General features: G+C 40.7%; 4 protein-coding genes across 7 annotated transcripts; 1 reads left to right on the forward strand and 3 right to left on the reverse strand.

The window, feature by feature from the left end:
• Nucleotides 1-258: 258 nt before the first annotated feature.
• LOC129593487 (sodium-independent sulfate anion transporter-like) lies at nt 259-4195 on the reverse strand. The gene is made up of 9 exons (XM_055489821.1): nt 3810-4195; nt 3469-3712; nt 2954-3196; nt 2581-2788; nt 2329-2494; nt 2051-2187; nt 1582-1986; nt 683-1204; nt 259-550 (listed from the first exon to the last, which is right to left on the reverse strand). Exons 2-9 carry the CDS (start codon nt 3535-3537, stop codon nt 465-467), a joined length of 1836 nt encoding a protein of 611 aa, XP_055345796.1. The 5' UTR covers nt 3538-3712; nt 3810-4195; the 3' UTR covers nt 259-464.
• An 844-nt stretch (nt 4196-5039) lies between these two features.
• LOC129593494 (alpha-(1,3)-fucosyltransferase C-like) lies at nt 5040-8546 on the reverse strand. The gene is made up of 2 exons (XM_055489832.1): nt 7050-8546; nt 5040-5445 (listed from the first exon to the last, which is right to left on the reverse strand). Exons 1-2 carry the CDS (start codon nt 7922-7924, stop codon nt 5064-5066), a joined length of 1257 nt encoding a protein of 418 aa, XP_055345807.1. The 5' UTR covers nt 7925-8546; the 3' UTR covers nt 5040-5063.
• A 1197-nt stretch (nt 8547-9743) lies between these two features.
• Nucleotides 9744-14102, forward strand: LOC129593486 (uncharacterized). Of its 2 annotated transcripts, none has more exons than XM_055489819.1 (6): nt 9744-10691; nt 11332-11514; nt 11810-12531; nt 12668-12835; nt 13571-13758; nt 13846-14102. In XM_055489819.1, exons 1-6 carry the CDS (start codon nt 10173-10175, stop codon nt 13938-13940), a joined length of 1875 nt encoding a protein of 624 aa, XP_055345794.1. In that variant the 5' UTR covers nt 9744-10172; the 3' UTR covers nt 13941-14102. The 2 variants fall into 2 exon arrangements, with proteins under 2 accessions (XP_055345794.1, XP_055345795.1); XM_055489820.1 differs by having other exon boundaries at nt 11458-11514.
• On the reverse strand, nt 13983-17157 carry LOC129593497 (phosphorylated adapter RNA export protein-like). Of its 3 annotated transcripts, none has more exons than XM_055489839.1 (4): nt 16521-17157; nt 15360-16084; nt 14678-14769; nt 13983-14570 (listed from the first exon to the last, which is right to left on the reverse strand). In XM_055489839.1, exons 2-4 carry the CDS (start codon nt 16000-16002, stop codon nt 14232-14234), a joined length of 1074 nt encoding a protein of 357 aa, XP_055345814.1. In that variant the 5' UTR covers nt 16003-16084; nt 16521-17157; the 3' UTR covers nt 13983-14231. The 3 variants fall into 3 exon arrangements, with proteins under 3 accessions (XP_055345814.1, XP_055345813.1, XP_055345812.1); XM_055489838.1 differs by lacking the exon at nt 16521-17157 and adding an exon at nt 16165-16295; XM_055489837.1 differs by lacking the exon at nt 16521-17157 and having other exon boundaries at nt 15360-16244.
• Nucleotides 17158-18244: the final 1087 nt, after the last annotated feature.

The raw sequence follows: 18244 nt of genomic DNA on the forward strand, positions 1-18244 counted from the left end.
TTATTACCATAGAAAGTAAAAGCCTACACTTTTATTTTCTATGATATACTATATCGATATACTATATCGATCTAACACAATGCCTGCCAAAAAATGTATGTTGTTGCAACGTCCGAATTTGTTGGAAAAAAGACAAAAATCGACGCTTTTCGATTAGGAAAAGCAAAAATTGTTGCAAAAGTTCGTTCGATCTACCAATGCAAGCAAAGAGTCGTACGTTCTTCTACTACTCAGTATGGTTATTAAAATGGTACAGTATAGTATAGTGCAGTATTGTTTGCGTTTTTAAAAGCATCGCATCCAAACTGAAAGCAATGTGGCATTATCATACAGATTGGTGACGTTCTAACGCGCCAAAACATGCAAAAATCAACAATAAAAACTAAAAAAGTCCATATACAAAACAGATAAATGTAGAACCACTTTAATTAAACAGAAAAACAGTCAGTATAGACACTTTAGTTTCACGGTGTTGATCTTGAAGAAGCCGTCAATGAACTGTCCGATTCACTCCGCCTGGTTCTTCTGGGTGTCGGCACATCAAAAGTACCTGAGAACAAAATTCATTGGTTAAACTTACTAAAGTAACCAACAAACCGTACAAATTCTTTAAATCTAGACAATGCTGAAAGTAAAATCTTAGCGCGAACAGCTTAAGCTCACACAGCCTATCAGCACGCACCAGAAACCATTTCGCTCATTTCACTGAAATTGATCTGCCAACCAAGAAGCTGTATTTCCTTGATCAAATCTTTCATACGAGCAGCCACACTGTAATCCAAATCCGTCCAATGACTTCCATCTAGTACGATCTGTCCCGACACTTCGTGTTTGTCAATTTCCGCGATAATTAACTTCCTCAGATACCCCATAGCGGGAAAATTAATATTTCCATACGGCGTAACAATCACGTCCTGCCCAGATCGGTAAATGGCAACAGTTGGCCGTGCAATAGGGAAAAGGATCAATGCCACCGAGACAAATATGCCAATTAGCACACCATATTCGATTCCCAGCAATATACAGGCACAAAATGTCACGATGTAGGGAAACAAATCTCCTTTCCGGATTTTCCACATCTTATTCAGCACGGACAGATCAACATTTGGTAACACAGCACAAATGATCACACCAGCCAGAGCCGCTTTTGGTATGTAATGGAGCCAAGGAGTAATAAAAGCTGTCGCTAGTAATGCCAACGCTCCTAAAACAACATGGTATACTGCACCAACCGCTCCAATTTTATTAACAATAAGAAAAACGTCTCATTTTTTAACGTCTAATTTGTATCGTTTTTCATAGTGTGACCGCGAAAGCTCTTTTTGTTATGTTGGTGGCTACTGCCTAATAAACATCAATAAGAAAAACGGGCTCCATAGTTGTATACAAAACTGCTCAACACGCGCATTTCCGTAAGTAAAGTGTAAAACACGCTATTTTCACCGAATTTAAATACGGATGAAGTTCCAAGGCTATCTCGCGTACATAGCTTGCAAAGCGGAAATAGCAAGGTATACTGTAGATAGCGTAATAACTAAGAAAATGATGAAAAAGACAATCGACAGATCTAGTAATCCTCACCTGTTACAATTCCCGCTGCCTGAGTTTTCACACCACACTGTGCATTAAGAGCGCTTCGCGAGAAACTGGCCGTAACAGGATAACTGCCGAAAAACGACGATATTAAATTGGCTAATCCAACCGCTCTGAATTCCTGCGTCGAGTTGACGTTATAGCGGTATTCTTGGGCAAACGCTTTGGCAATTAACGCCAGTTCTAATAAGCTGATTAACGGAAAGACTACCAGACTGGAGCCCAAGGATTTGAAAGACTGCCAGCTGGTTTGATTGCCAATGTGGAATTCAGGTGGTTCAACAGGCGGCAGTCCCGGTTCAATATCAGTCGGAAGGGAAATGGCACTGATGCGTTGACTTAAAAGAGCGCCCTCCACAGCACCAGCAGCACAAATTGCAATAGCATATCTTGCTGAAATTAACAGATAAGTTAAAAAGGTACAGTCACATGTGTCTAACATGTAAGTGCTGCATACCATTGGAGATCAATCGGAGAAAGTGGTAGTTAACTTTATCGTACCACATGGTACGAACAAATCCGGGCTTCGGACTAACCCATTTCAAGAGGGTAATCACTACCATCACGGACAATCCCAAAATCAAATCCCAGTAGCTATAAAACAGCAAAGCACCAAATCTTAAAACGAGACGCTTACAAATCCAAGAAAACAGTACCGCTTTCCGGAAAACGCTTAAAACAATTTTCAGTCGTCATAAAAAATTAGGACTACATGTTCTAACATTACATACGTACTTGGTCTCTTTGATGTTATTAAAAATTTCGTAAACAAAATCAGGAAATCCACCCGAAGAAAATTTCAATCCCAACAATCCTTTGAACTGTTCGACAGCAATTATAAGGGATGCTGCCGCAATAAACGCCTTGGCCACGGAAAGTGAAACGAAGTCAACAAAAAAACCTGCAAATCAAAGCATCCTCTAAGTACGTACTACCATTATGACTGTGAGAACGTAACTGCGTATTACAAAAACTGAGGATACTTACCAAGTCGTAGTATTCCCATGGCCAACTGTACACAGCCCGTATAAAACGTAAGCAATACTGCAATCGTAGGTGCTAGCTCCGTCGGATACTGGGAAATTTTCTCCAGTACAAGGAGCGCCATCACAGTAGTGGGACCAATCGAGACGTCTTTCGACGTTCCCAGAAGTGCATAAATAAATGGTCCCATGAAGGAACTATATAGTCCATACTAAAAAATAAATGCAACCGTTGTTAATTTCGGTTCAGTTTCCAATATTCCTCATAAACACAGAAATAAAGCAAACGTTCCAAGCATTAGACTAACAATTTCGGAGCACAAAATCATCTGCTTCATTACAATTACAAATTCCAACCACAGAAATTATTTGCTAACCTGTAGAGGCAAGCCAGCGATGGCCGCGTAAGCAATACTCTGTGGCACGATTGCCAGACCCACAGTAATGCCAGCAATTAAATCTGCCAGCAGGAAAGACCATTTGTATCGCTGGATCCAGTTTATACAGGGAAGAATCTGTCGAATAATCGACGAAGGCTGAAGGTTTTCGGATTTGCACTTGCAATGGAAGGGCCGAATACTGTGATAAGCACCATAGATTTTCAATGCATCATCTATCGGCTGCAACAAAAAAACGATCAGAAGGAAAGATCACAAAAATAGCACTTACTTTTACAAGCAAGATACCGAAACCAACACCACATAACATTTTAAAAGCTCAAACAATACTGTACTCAAGGGGTTAGCAGCCCCCTTGAGTACAGTATTGGCTCAAAGTCTCAAACTAACTAAACAGTATGAACAAAGCCATTTTTGAACTTGTTATATATAACTAATATAAGTAAAGCAATTGAGAAATTCGATATCATTGTCAATTCTGTTTTACTTTATACCTGATCTCTTGCTGTAATGTAACGAGCATCTTCCATTGCTGCTGACATGCTGACGCTTCTTGCTTCCATGTGGGTGTCCAAAGAAATGACCAATAATTTCGATCAAAATGGGTTGCAAATCCGTGAACTACGTAAATAGCTAGTCTTTCCTATTCCGAGGAGGTTCGTCATGGGCTCAAACTATTACAGTTCTAAGCCTCGCCCAATGCCTTGTCACTTTGGGCAACAGAAAACCACTGGATCCCTTTTGAAAAGTCAAAAATGGAAACAAAAGCTGACCAAGCACAGTGCACATAGGCTTGCTCTAGAATCTAGATGCTAGCGTCACCGCCGTCACGCACCAGTATCTGTGCTCAAGAAACGTCAGTTTCTCAAGAGGACCATGAACTTCAAAACGTTCCAGATATGATAAACGTGCATGGGCGCACATATCACGGATCAGCCCGATATCAATGTACGGCGCATTAAAAGATAATCGGTGTAATGATAAGACAATTCACAATTGTCACTGAAAGTTTTAATAGGGTATCAGAATCACAACCGATTCAGAAGCACCTTCACAGATTTTAACAGCATGGCTGCCAGACAACATCAGTGATAACACCGTAAAAGAATGAATGTGTAAAAGTGAAAATATTAACAGTTAGTTATTAGTATTCAGAGTTATGAGAAAAAACACAATCTGGAAAATGGAGCGACATGAAAATTATGGTTCATCCAGTCAGCAAGAAAAGAACGGAGCATGACTGCATAATATTGTGATTAGTCAGTCGGGTGTCAGCGGTATATTCCTCACGGCTCGCAGTGACGTCATCGCGAATGCGTGACTGAAGTGAGAAACGCGCTACCGCTTATCGAATCGTTTTTGTAACTCTACGCAGGGTGAGTTTTTGGATTCATCGAGATTTTTTTGCAGCGAAGGCTAACCTATAACGCGTGCACACATTAACCATAATTATTATTATTTTCCAAAATATGTAATTGAATGTCTTGGTCTGGTGACTCTGGTTGACCCTTGGCGCGTTGCATGTTAAGGACACAGATGAGCCAGATTTGAGATTTGGTGGTAGATCAAAATGACCAGAATACAAAAACCTAAGAATACCTAAGAATACCTGTCTGTATTCTGTAAGGACACGTTTTCTAATCTAAGACTATTTGTTTAATTTAGCTGATATAAAAATACTTATTAATCGTGTGAATTGATAACTGTTCGGTGGTCGGAAGTGATTTTGGGAGCCTGACCGGCGCGCGATTTGAATTAGCGGTTCACACTTTAGAACTCGTAGGTTACAGCATGAAGCAATGGAAGAAATCCCAGAAAACCGTAACCTTCTTTTCTAGTGACTTGATAAAGATTAACATTTACAAAATAAAAAACAAAAACAGCGTGGTCTGTCTGATTGTTGAGAGAAATTTTTGATACTACAGCACGGCAGTGCCTGTCATGCACTGCCGGTACCGCTTAAATACAATGTGTTGTAGGTGTTGTAACTTGTATCGTAGCATTTGTCGTGCACTACCTTTGGATGTGTGCCCTTACTTACAGTAACTTAATTAGCGTGTTTCAGTATCATTACAATTTACTTCCGTTTTTATTCAGCGTACCACCTCGTGCACTGAGCTTTTTTGGACCACCAATCAGAAAGATCTAGTGGGGTCTGTCTAATAAGGGTCCGATTGTGCAGTAATTCACATAATTTACACATATCAACATCAGCCGGATTAATAAAATTATTTGGCACTTTAGTAACAGCAGAATTGAATCTCCATTCAAAGAGTCTTTGGTACTGTTCAAAATCACCGGTCAGGTTTCGCAGGTATTCCGCCAATTTGGCTGGGCGCTTAAAATCACCACTGTCAATGAGGGAATTTTTTGGGAACATGGCTGAGTAGTTAGCACCTCCCATAACAATCGGTACTGTTCCAAAATTCAACGCTCGCATGGGCTTTTCGGTCACATAATCCAGACAATTACTGCAAATAACACCAGAAATCAAAAATGATTGATTAATCAGCAGTTCTTATTATGTATGTCTGCGAAAACGTTTGTACAATAATATGCTGTTCAGGCTTCCGGCAACCGATATAATCCATGAACGGCAATTATAGTACACAGTAGAATAACAGATGTGCGCAACAATCATACTTACAACAACTTTTCGCTGGATTGTTTTATACGGTGCAGTCTTTACCTTGATTACTGCGCATACGACCTAAGAAAATAATAGCACAACTGCAGTGCTATTTTTTAGTGGAATGCCAACAAATTTGAACTTGTGTTAGAAACTGTTATTTCATTTGTTCGTGACTCGTGAGCACAATGGATGACGAGTTTATGCAATTACGCAATATAAACGTACCAACTAATCACTTTTAAGTAATACGTACATGTAAAGGTAAAACACAATCTTGTAATCTTTACGATTGCATGAGTCCGGAAAAAAATAGTTTTATACGGGTAATACCGGGGGGCTGAACAAAATGGCCGTCTGTTTTGTCATGGTACGCTGGATCCGTCCAACACTGAATTGACTTTATCCTAGTTTCATTCGATAGAGCAATGCTTTTAACATAAAAAAGTTAAGTTAAGTCAAAAATTTCCATAAGGCTGAAATTTTTTATGAATTGTTTTGTAAAACTGGCTGGGTTTGGATGATGTCCTGGAAGCGAAAATTTGAAATTACCCGTTTCTAAATTAAAAATTCTTGCTATTCAACTAACAACATTAATGTAGCTTGTTTACTATTTCTGGTAGAGAGGTTGTTTCTCGTTTTTTTACTGTAAGGAACTGCAGTATTCTAGCAACCGTGCTTGGCCAGTGCGCTGAAGAACAGAGACTTTGCACGAGTAATTCTCGTGAAACCGGCAAATAAAGTTTTGAGAGCAAATTTCTAACGTTCTACATGTAAAAGCTTACCCGATTCAATTTTGTTTCAGAAATGTGTCAGCTACATTTTAAAGTTAAATCTGCATTTTTTTGTGCAACCTGTCACGCAGCCAAAAATTGTAACCGAAAATACTCGAAAATACCAAATAAAAAACCGGCATTTTTCGAAAAAGTCACAATGAGTCTTGACTGCATAACTCGTTCAGCGTATGCAGCATGGCCACAACTTTTTTTCTATTGAAAGAAAACGTATTTTGCTAAATGAAACAGTTAAAAATATTCAAAAAGTCCGTAAGGGGAAGAAATGGCACAAGATTTTATGTTTTGCGAGCTGGGACACGAAAAATTTGCAGACAGTTTCATTTGGCATCATTGCAAACGAAAACGGCTTAATTTTTTCAAAAACTTTGTTTTAGGTTTTGTGGCTAATAAAATTCTCTATCGAATGAGCCTAAACAGTTTACGGTGCGACAAAGGGTCTGCGAAAAACAAACGAAAACAGGAGACGGCCATTTTGTTCAGCCATCCGGTAGAATCACAACTAAATTTGTAACTTTACATTGCATAGGCGAAAAAGCAGCTTCCCTTTGTTGCTTCCTATAAGTGGTGCAACCAAAGTGCTACGTATGCTGAAATGCCATATGCACTGTGCTACTAATTTTGCTAACTTTGGATCAGATAATTCTCATACCTGTTTTCAAAGGCTAGGTAAAATTTGTATTTCGCGATGATCTTCTGTTCACATTGTTTGTCTCCTTTTTGGCACGACGCCTTTCCGCACTTCCCGAAGACATCTACAGGAAAATGCTTCTCCAGTTCGGTAACATAATCCTCTCGGTGGTTTGGCGTATGACAGTTGGAAGAGAAAAACACCGACCGGTTAAGCTTTTTCTGGAGGAACTCATTGGCTTTTGACCGGTCCACCCATGACTGCACCGCCCAGTTATCAAAGTACAATGCCGAAAATATATCCGAATCCAATCGATACGTCCATGTGAGATTGAAAAAGTCACGGAGCGCAGGTTTTTTCAGATCTAGCAGCGTATGCGGAGGAGATTCCATAAGGAAAAAAACGTACAACTGTTCCGGTGTGCGATGCGGCGGTAGATCATCCTCATGGAAATCCCGGATGTGAAAAATCACAGCAGCACTCTGCGACAAGTAGCGCCGGTCATCGGTGGCGAAGCACTTATTCCGACATGCCTCCATCCTGTCATGCAAGTATGGCATATCCTCACCAAAGAATTTTGTCCAAAACAAAATAATGGGCCGTCCGCTTACATTTGGGGGCGAAGCATCAAAAGCAAAGGAGAAAACGTTGCTGATGCGATTGTCGCTAAACGGCAGCGATCCACTTTGTAGATAAAACGCAAATATCAGAAGCGTTATAACAACGATAATCGCTGGTGGACCATAGTAACGACAGTAATAATTATCGTGCCGCTTATGCATTGTGGTTTTTGGTTTCGCGGTTAGCGGCTGATAACCGTTGTTGTTTGGCGGTGGATCGTTTTCCGCATCGTCGGTGTCAGACACTTCGATTATGTTCTCCATATGTATGTCCATAATATATAGTAGGAGAAATCACTTTTCCCAAGAATGAAAGACTTCAGGATTTTATAGGTATCCATAGCGAAAAACTGAAAATTTTCAAATAAATCAGAATTCTGAAATCCATGGTAATTTGTTCACAGTTACAGCCGTTCGCATAATCATTTGGGCATCAGTGGATACTGCTTCGGCACCTCACCACGGTCAGGTGCGGCATCTAATGGCGGTGCTGGCTTCGCACAAGAATTCACCGACTGGGACGTTCCAAAATCCAAAGTCCTTTCGATGGCTATCAGTGTGCAGCCGTCGCCTGACTTTCCTTCATCGTTCGCAATCTTACCCAGACGATAGCGTCAAAGGTCCACCGACTTCCATCCCCATGAATGAGAGCCCAAAATGAACTTTACAATTCAAATCAAAAGGCCGCCACAATTATAAGGAAACTGTGGAACCGCAGTTAATTAACGTAATACTTATTCACTAGCACTGCAAGCATGTTTTTCGTAGTATTTGTATTTCGCCTACACAAGCGAAAAACAGTGGCCGTACACTGGAGCTTGCATGGTGCTCGAGATGCCTGGCACAAGCAAACGATTGGTTTAGTTTGAACTGAAAAATCAGCGATATCGTTAAACATATTTTCAGCTCGATCGATTTACGTACCAATAAAGCACTGGTGGGCATGCTGGAGAGTGCAGCAACTGTAATGGTAAGTACAGTAGGTGGAGACATCAATTTTGCCGGTTTGAGTATTGCACCACTTCCATAATACCGTATCTGTACGTAAGGAATAACGAATGTAGTTTGCAGCGATCTGCTGATCCGCGGTTGCGTGAGATAGCCGATGGGCCAGTGTTTTCAAATTCAACAGTTCTATTAATACATATACTCGTTCGTAAATCGTATATATATACTTCGATAGAAGTATTAATTTTTATTCGCTCTGATCTGCTTGTTAATGTTTTGTAATGAGTGTATTGCTGCTGCTGGTAGTGACAAATGTGGCTGGCAAATTAGTCAAATTAAAAATTTGTATATTTGAAATAGTAATACATATAAAAAAAAATATAAACTGAGATAATGCACCGATTGGTTCAAGGACAGACCAGAGACTTTCGTTTTGAGAACATTATTATACTGAAGAAATACAGTACTGTAAAGTGTAACACGTTGGCACGGTGCCCTGCTACATATTGACATGTACAAATTAACAGAAAGGAATTATTAAAGTGCAGATGCGCTTAATTATATACATATTATAAAGTCGTTGAAATTACACAGTAATTAGCATGTTTATCGCAAAAAAGAAACATAACGTCTGACTGTACAATATGTCGTTCTTATCGGAAGCAAAATATCCCCCTTCCACTGAAAATGGTAGCTTTTAAATATATAGCCATGCTACGGTTTTCGTCCACGTAAGGTCGGTTATGATCAGAAACCGAAAAGCCACAAATAAAAGAAAGTGTCAAGATCTCGGAACAAAAGAGAAAAAACGAGGACAGTCGAAAAATGCTCTTTATAGACTTTAGGAAGCTTTTTGCAGCAACAATAACTTGTTTGCTATATTTCCAGTTTTTAACATTGAAACACGTTAATTTACCTGTACTTTATCGTAAACAGTTGTTTTAACGTTCATGTTTATAGTTCATTGTCACAGTGTTTGAATGATTTTCTGCACCGAGTAACGCCAGAGTGCCCACGATACTTATACACGTCTAATGTCGAAAACGCTACCGGCAATCAAGACACTTTTCCATTCTTCGGCTATACCGCAGTACAGTTCTATCATTTTTCTAGTACTGCTCATGATTACTGTATATATTGTATTGTATGAGCAGTATCTAAAGGTACTGTACAATACCACTTCTACAGAATTACCTCTCTGAAGTCTGAACTATTCTTAACGCGAAAAGAAGATTGCGTTAATGAATCTGCCGACTTCCATTATTATTTTCACATCATGTAAAGCCCCTTCTCCATCAGCACAATACCGGTACCGGTTATCTTGACCGATCAATAAATGCTACATTTGTAAAACCGAAGTTGGCTTCTTTTTACTAACGCCGGCTTATCATTTTGATGATTCCATGGTGTGATCTACCAATGGAACATAGCTGTAAAAGAATAGAAGGTATGTTGTTCCTTTCACGCAGGCCCAAAATTTATTGCATTTTAAATTCTTTCGCTTGTGAAAACCAAAACGGATCGTCCGTCCATCAATTGTAACGTTGTTGAGATCGCTTCCGATGGAAAACCGCAGATGGAAACAGCATCGCAGCTCCGATGGCGGTTTTCCCTACTGTGCGTGACCTTTTTGTTTTGTCTGGCTTTGTACACTCTGGCGGGACCGGTTGGTCCCTATGGTCGCTGTCCGGAAAGTAATCAGTCCCAACAGGTGAACGACCGTTGCCGATTACGTCGGTTTGTGGCACCGCGCGATAATAACGCGCTCTTACAGTGCGCATCGGCGACATCGTTTGACATACGTGATGCATTAGTGCGGTATGCTTATCAGAAGTGTCAATTTGTGCTATTTTTGGACATTGTGTCCTTCATCGGCAATGAAACCCTGGATTTAGCGGAAGACACATTTGACTCCATTCCAACTATTACCACACATTTGCAGTTGTGGGGATTAACATGGATTATACCGAAAAACTGGAATGAATTAACACCGTTTGTAGTAACGAATATGATCAGACAACTACACCTTGTCAACATGAAATTTGTGCCCCCGGATAACACTTTGCCGTTCGATTTATTCAAAGGATTAGATCAGGTACATCATTAACTTCTCGTAGGTATATAAATTTCATATGCGGCTCTGAACTTATACGAGTACGTAACACATGTGCGAGTTCACGGCTGCAGAAGGTAGTTTAGGTATTTAAATATAAAATTACAAATACCAGCACATGCAAATCGATGTTATGCAAATCGTTGTAGGTAGATAGGCTACATTCGAATGGGACTCGTTAATTAATTGCAAAAGAGCCATAAAATCTTTTCTGCTTTATTTGCTTACTGCTGCTTTATCTGCTGCTTTATTTGTTTCTGCATGATTTATTTTTCGGTAGTTAATATTAATACTGTTACATACTTCATCTGTTTGAGCGTTGTTTCATTTAATTTGCCGCTCAGGCAGATAACAAGATCCGATTTAGAGTTTAGATATGTATAATATTCAAAAGATTTATATTGTCGGTTTCGAGCGTGTAAAATGGTAATAGTTCACCATACAAATTCTTTAAAATAGCGTCGACCTGACAGACTTGCAAAAAAGCGTCGGTAATTTTCCCTTGATATACCCTGTACTTCTATGACTGATCTCTGTAAATACGCAAAGCGCATGAACATATTTATATGCAAATTTGAGCGGCGAATTTGGTGAGGTTATAACATCCGCTTTATCGATTTAGGTGGAGCGTGTTGCTATATTTCATACGGAGTTACCCCTTGTCGAAGAAGGGTTTTTTGACGTTCTTCCGAAACTTGGCTGCCTTAAATTGTTCAACATTTCCATTCCATGTTTATGCTCCATGAAGTGGTTCCATGACTGGATTGTAACTAATCAGTTTACCATGATTTTCAATGGTGACCCGGTAAGATTCTAATACTTTGAACCTTTGTTGTTTTTGCATATTTTACTTTTCTGTATCCTAATTCGGTGGGCGACCAAATCTGAATGTTACTGAGCAGTGAACATACCTAAACCGAAACGAAGTACTGTCTCTCGTTCTGGGGTTGGCTCTTGCCGCTTATGATTATAATTTTCTAGATTATTGAATGAAACTGTATGTACCATAGGCGCTATACCGCACCGGATAACGTAATCATCTAAATTTAGCGAGCACATTAAATGGGAAGAGGTGTTAATTTTTTCCTTTCTTATGTAAGGATTGCGGCATTTATAACACCAACTGCTATGGAAATGGTTTGGATGGCGTGTGGATTTTAAGTCCTGATGTGGACACCGAATTAAACAAGTGTACAACAGCGACGAAACTCTCACCAAAAAGTATCTCCTTGAAACTACGTAATTTTGATAATGGCACCGACGAAGAACTGCAACAAATGCTACAGGACGGTAGCGAATTATGGATGGTCAATGGTCAAGCGTCACTACCCAATGGAAGCGCTCCCACTCAGGAAGGTCGCACCATGATTCCACCAGAACGCCGCACTGACATTCAGACACTGGATCCCATCAGTCTGGAGTGCAAACCCGAAGGATTCCGGGTAATGATTCCCTTGCAAACCTCCCCGGTAACGAAAGCGGAATTCTGGAATTTTGGTAATGTCACCAAGTGCACCAGCGAAGGAAACATGGAGAGCAGTGAACGCATGCTGGTGCTGACGACAAATTACACGTCCTGTGGCACGGTATTGACGGATGACGAAGAACGCCTGACCTTTCAGAATGTGATTGTCGTAGAACACCCTGCTGCCGACGACAACAACGATGTGCTAATTGAACGTGTGACCTTTTCCATGATACCGATTGTCTGTGTATTTATGCGCACCGAGCAGTTCTCCTTTCTACAGACATCGGATCTGCAGCCGGCGAATGTCCGCCGCATGAAAGATCCCCTCAGTGGTGTCAATACGGCCAAAGTGAAGTGAGTCACAGTGTTATTAACTATGCAGTCAAGATGTCGGCGTGTGTGATAATTAAAGTGTGATAACTGTCAACTGTTATATCCATGAAGCGTGAAGATAAATTAGAGGTTAATATGCGTTTTATTTTTTTCGTAGGATCGAAATCGTCAATGCAGTGGCTTCCGCCCTGAATAACATCTTCTCTTTCGATATTTTTGCGGAAGCGATTGCCGATCCGCGATTGTCTCTGATGGTAGAAACCCTCTACGCCACCCCCACAAACAACAGTGCTGATGTCAAGCGATATGACATTATTGTTGACGGGTGAGAAATTAATGATTTATTTATACGGTTAAAAACCCCTAACCCCTAGGAATTAGCGCAGAGATAAATAATAGTTTGTATTGACTAGACTATTACCTAGTGCCGAAGAGATTAAAGTTATTTGCTATTGCAAAACAATTTAATTGCTAGACAATCGGTGGTTATTATATGAAACATATGGTTTCTCCTGCCGTTAGTTATTTTGTAGGAAACAACGCACTGATTTTTGTGCAAACACTAGCAGTTTAACCCAACTTATTATCGCATAAAATACAGCAAAACCGTTTTGGAAATTTAAGTCGATGTTGATTTTCATAAATCTTGCGATAACATTTAGTAAACTTGCCTTATTAATGTTAATTGGCAAACTGCAACCATAAACTTAAATACACAAATATCTGTAGTCTTGTTCTTGTAGTTGGTGAGGGTCCTTTTTAACTATGGTTAATCTGAATCATTTTAATTAGTCTCTATTTGCGCAGGTACTCGTATTCTGATATGTAAGCGCAATGGCTTTTGCAAAATAAAAATCATATTAGAGACATCAGGTTACAATTTCCATTCAGAATCGCCGCACTAGCAGGAAGTCACCAAACGAGTATTTGCAGATTTCTTGGAGCTGCAGTAACTCTAAAACTTATTATGCGCAAAACCACAAACAGCCCACATAACAATTTTTCTACGATAACAACAGAGTGAGCCGACAAATAGACTTTTTTATCTATGTTTTTTTAGTTGTCCAAAAGACGGCACACTGCAGTCCACGCCTCTAATTGACGGCAAGGTCGGTTTCCGGTTTACGATGACGCCTTTCAAATTCCGCGGCAACGCTACCAACGATGTCTACCTACACGGTCATGCCATTCTGTGCAACAACTTCAGTGAGAAATGCGAATTTGATTGCACCTCCAAGGCACAGCCAAGTAAGTACTTTAATTACTAATACACTTATGATGTCAACAATCATTACAACTTCGACACGGCGCACCGCCTTTGTTTTGTCTTTTCAGGAATGATGCCGTCTCAACGTTCACTCAATGACATTGATTTCGATGTGGTCAGATACTCGAAGACGTCCGTTCTGCGAGCCGCGGAAATGATCTGAGGAAATTCCCTCAGAAATTCGATGCCAAACTGTTCCTTATGCCAACTGTGATAGATCGTTTTATTCTGTGATAAGTAAACAAAACATTCATCTCCATACCCGATTTTGTAAGTCGCTACGGAAAACTGAAACACACGCTTTGTAAACAAAATACAATCAATAAACACGATCAATAATGGGAACTGAAGTGGCTTAACTGCTTAAGCAAGTTTTGCCGTTCACAAAAAACGAAAGATTTCGATCAAATATCAAAAATCTGTGCCAACTACAAACGAGACCAGTCTGGGCAGTTCAGTTCGTGGAAATCACATCTTGAGCGTTGTCTGTAACAACATCCATTTCTACCTTCACTTCCTTCGATTCATTACTTTCCATCGTTTCATCCGGATTTTCATCCGCCGATTCACTCTCCGCTTTAATGCTGCTGCCTTTCTCGGCGGCTTCCTTGGCACGCCGCTCCGCACGTCTCTTCAGTGCCCGTTGGCGAGCTTGAACATTTTTCTTCTTCGGCAATCCACCCGGTGGTTCAACTATAATCGTCTTCCAAGCGTCCTTTCCATACTTTTCATCATGTTTCGATTTAAACATTGTAATGAAAACACCGCCTGCTGTGCGACGCTTTTCACCATCCTAAAAGTGAAAACTGAATCGTTATTATAAATTACGGGAAACTCACGCAGAAACAACAGAAGCTATGAACTGGAAATAAAAATATTAAAGTTTTTCGGTTTCGGTACCTTCGTCAACATGCCCCCGTTCTCCTCGATAGTCTTTGTCAGCTGAAGTAAGGTGCGGGCCTCCGCGTTCCCCAAGTGACTCACAATCTGAGCTGAAAACAAACAAACATCATTAAGCCAAATATTCTACAACTTCCCTCTACTTTAATGGATCCCTGAAACAGCTTCCAAATTTAATATATGCGGTTCCTATTTGAGTATTAAAGCGGCATAAGTATCCATAAGTCCAGGCCCGTCTTCAGGGGGGACGGGCCCCTTTCCTTCGGGAGCGCAAATTTTTAAGACTGGCGCCGACGTGAGAAAATGCGACTGGCGAAGCCCGCACTAAAATTTTCACAGAAAAGTGTAGAAAATTGGCTCCTAGAATTTTAGGCCATTTTCCAACTCACGCAGCTGGGGCGAGCCGTGCGCTCCCCCTTCAAAAAAGCTAAAGACGGGCCTGCGTAAGTCTATAACTGTAACTTTCTGTACGGTTAAGTGTAATAAGTTAGTCTGTACTTATAAGGCACAATAAGGACGTACTGGCATGAAACTAATGAATGGGTGGGTAACCGTGGGATAAGCTAACGAATACTAAACATAAAATATGAGGTGCAACTCGGCAGAAGCCCACAACCGCTGACTATGATTAGGGAATCTACTTTCTGTGGAAATCTGAGCAACTTGATAAGAATAGACTTACTAATTGTCCAGGGATTAAATTTCTCCTTGAGTTGATGAACAGCTTTGCGGGCGGCCACATCCAGCGTATCTAAATCCTCAATCGGAGAATTCATATCGGGATATGAGGAGAAAAAGTGCGTTTTGGGTGGGCGACGTTTAGCCCTGGGCACCTGCACATTTTTGCGCTTCTCGCCCTTCTCCGTCTCGCCGCCGACGCTAGGCTGATCCCCAGCGCCGACTTCGCCACTGGTCGAGGACACGCCGTCCTCTGCGCATGACTGAACGCTGCTGGTCTGTTGGGATCGAGATCCGCGCTGTCCTGGTCGGCGACCCTTTGGTCCTTTGCGCCCCTTGCGAGCAGGGCCCCCTGTCGTGTCCGCCGAAGTCGACGGAGCATCCAGATCCATGTACGCGAGTTTACTCGTCTTGTCGTCCGTCGTCACCCTCGATAGGGACGATGTTAGATCTTCTTCCAGCACGGCGTTTTTCCACACATTTCCCCGTTTACGCTTCTGCACAGTTTTTGGAACAGACTCGGTCGGATTAGTGGAATCACCCAGAGTAACAGGGGAAGATCCATCGTCGTCGATGTCGCCATCGGAAATCTGGCCATCCTCTGAATCGCTGTCTCCTAATGGCTGGCTTCGTGCCTGGCTGGCCATGTTCAAGCCAGTGTCGATTCGTTGGTTAATTCGTAAATCGTCAGCTGAGTGCCCTACTTACGTAGCTTGCTTCATCCAAGCTCTGGACAAGAAAATTTTTTTGTTGCGAAGAATCTTAACGGATAATTCGGTATAATCTCGTTGTTTACATAAAACGCTCACATGTAAAACGAGTTTTCCATCGAAAGTATGTGAAGCACAAGAAAGATGGTACAGTAGTAAAAATAATTCTTCCGAAAATTTCAAACCTTTTCCATTCTTTCCCAACCAAACCAAAAGCGTTAATACTACGCGCATTTGAGTCTTTTTGAAAGCGAGAAGGCAAACTGCCTCCTAAAGGGGCAGCTCCTTACTATCATTTACAATAAAAAAATAAATAATCTACATTTATTTAAGTATAATTAAAAAAGGTGAACTACTGTACTCGTATAACAGCTATCAGCTACATTGTGTTTTTTTACCCGCCAGAACGATAAATTACATTATCAATCATCAATCTAATTAATTTTTATAGATACGCTGTAAATTGTAGATCTAGATTATAGCTCCCGGTGGAGCCGTTCGCGAACGGAGGTCGCATTCCCGGGCTGGATTTCTGTGCAGATACGCTGGCGTAGATTTCCGATGCTCGTGCCTTGCCGGTTTTTTGTCGCATCTTCTTGCCCATTTTCGCGATCAGGCGTTAGCTCCCGGCCCGAAGGATCCCCTAGTTTCGAATGCCAGGGCGGTGAACTGGTGGCTGTATGGTTCCCTGGTAATACGTACTTAGTGACCTTGTCTCGTTCGGCTTACGCTGCCGCTGCCTTGCAGTTCGCATGGATGTTGCCGCGATGTGCAACAAGCTGCCACTGTATCCACGCACGTAACATCCCAGATGCAGATAGTACTACTTATGGGACACAAATATAAATACGCAAACGAAGATAAGCACTTTTTTTCACGTCACAGCCTAAGTTGAGTCATACGGAGGCTTCCAATAAACATCAGCTTATCTTGTAAGACTAAGCTGTTAACTTTGGGAGCCCCTTTGCGTACCGCCATCATTTAAATTATAAAACGACAACAAATTCATCAAATTGGTTAATCAATACTATTATTTAGAGTAAATTGTTAGGGCATATAGAAATGTTAGGAAAACTTCCAAACAAAAGTAAAAAAGATAAATTATAGAAGAGCACGCGATGCGCTTATGCTGTAGTACGAGAAATAAGCCACTTATTTGGGTTGTCATTTCAAAAAAACTACTCCCGAGTAGTTTCTTTATTTTGCTTATCATGGGCGGGATATGCAAGTTCTGCATATCTGCGTCACGCAGTATGGACCAACTGCCGTAAAGGGGAGGTCGCTGTGACGTGAAGAAAAGTGCTTTTCTTGGCTTGCACATTTATATTTGTGTCCCATAACTTAGTGTCGAATTCACCCTCTTTCCCATGGTCGAATGTGTACGGGCAAATGTTGTACCAGCCATTAGACTTTAGTTTTTTTCTTTTTAGCACTATTTCAGTTATAAAAGCATGTTAAATATTTCGAAATCGGAAACGACGTTTTGGTCATAATCGGAAAGATGTTTTATTCACGCGTGTGGGACCTGAACTCTGAAAGTAAAACACAAAATTGCCTGTTGCAGAAATCTGCCTTGTGCTTATGCTTTATAAGTTCGTGCTAAAATATTTATATTTATATAAGTACTGTAGTTGTGTCGAAATATACTTAAATGTACGTATCTGTATAATAAACAGACAACTTTATCTGTGGTAGTCGGTCGATTTGTGACTTGTGTATTGAGATTGTTAATACAGATATCGACCGCATAAAATAATAGACTAGAAATAACTATGTAAAGTTTGTAGATGGTGTTGTAAAATAAATATTCTGTAATAATATTATACGGTACATATAAATAATTCGCTCGTGATTTACCACAAGCATTCTGGTGGTAGCTGTGACATTCTGAAAATTTGCAAGGGAAATTACGCAAAATCTTCAGAGATAGAAGTATGCAAAGTATTTACTGTAGTAGTACTCAAACTGTCCAGCAATCCAACTCTTACAATTCGCAGCGCATTTTAACAGCGTATAGGGTGGGTAAAATACAGTTATAAGGTTTCTTCTTACGCTATTTCAGCTTGTGGGTATTTCACTTATCATTATAACTTACATTTTCGACAAACTTGCTGGTCATCAATGCCTGCGATTGACCGGGCATTTACCTTTCGTTTTTCTACAAGTAATGGTGGCAGAC

The sequence above is a fragment of the Paramacrobiotus metropolitanus genome, unplaced genomic scaffold (genome assembly GCF_019649055.1).
Source record: "Paramacrobiotus metropolitanus isolate TYO unplaced genomic scaffold, Prichtersi_v1.0 Parri_scaffold0000062, whole genome shotgun sequence".
In the NCBI taxonomy this organism is placed as follows: domain Eukaryota; kingdom Metazoa; phylum Tardigrada; class Eutardigrada; order Parachela; family Macrobiotidae; genus Paramacrobiotus; species Paramacrobiotus metropolitanus.

Excerpts from the sequence above, each read along its gene's own strand:
- LOC129593486 (XM_055489819.1), top strand. The coding sequence starts at position 10,173 with ATGGAAACAGCATCGCAGCTCCGATGGCGGTTTTCCCTACTGTGCGTG. Across the intron at positions 11,515-11,809 it reads TGATTTTCAATGGTGACCCG|GATTGCGGCATTTATAACAC; the intron begins GTAAGATTCTAA and ends TTCTTATGTAAG. Across the intron at positions 12,532-12,667 it reads GTCAATACGGCCAAAGTGAA|GATCGAAATCGTCAATGCAG; the intron begins GTGAGTCACAGT and ends TTTTTTTCGTAG.
- LOC129593497 (XM_055489839.1), bottom strand. The coding sequence starts at position 16,002 with ATGGCCAGCCAGGCACGAAGCCAGCCATTAGGAGACAGCGATTCAGAG. Across the intron at positions 14,770-15,359 it reads ATTTAATCCCTGGACAATTA|CTCAGATTGTGAGTCACTTG; the intron begins GTAAGTCTATTC and ends GTTTGTTTTCAG. Across the intron at positions 14,571-14,677 it reads ACGGGGGCATGTTGACGAAG|GATGGTGAAAAGCGTCGCAC; the intron begins GTACCGAAACCG and ends TTTCACTTTTAG.
- LOC129593494 (XM_055489832.1), bottom strand. The coding sequence starts at position 7,924 with ATGGACATACATATGGAGAACATAATCGAAGTGTCTGACACCGACGAT. Across the intron at positions 5,446-7,049 it reads TACCTAGCCTTTGAAAACAG|TAATTGTCTGGATTATGTGA; the intron begins GTATGAGAATTA and ends TGTTATTTGCAG.
- LOC129593487 (XM_055489821.1), bottom strand. The coding sequence starts at position 3,537 with ATGGAAGCAAGAAGCGTCAGCATGTCAGCAGCAATGGAAGATGCTCGT. Across the intron at positions 3,197-3,468 it reads ACATTACAGCAAGAGATCAG|CCGATAGATGATGCATTGAA; the intron begins GTATAAAGTAAA and ends TTTTTGTTGCAG. Across the intron at positions 2,495-2,580 it reads CATGGGAATACTACGACTTG|GTTTTTTTGTTGACTTCGTT; the intron begins GTAAGTATCCTC and ends TTTGATTTGCAG.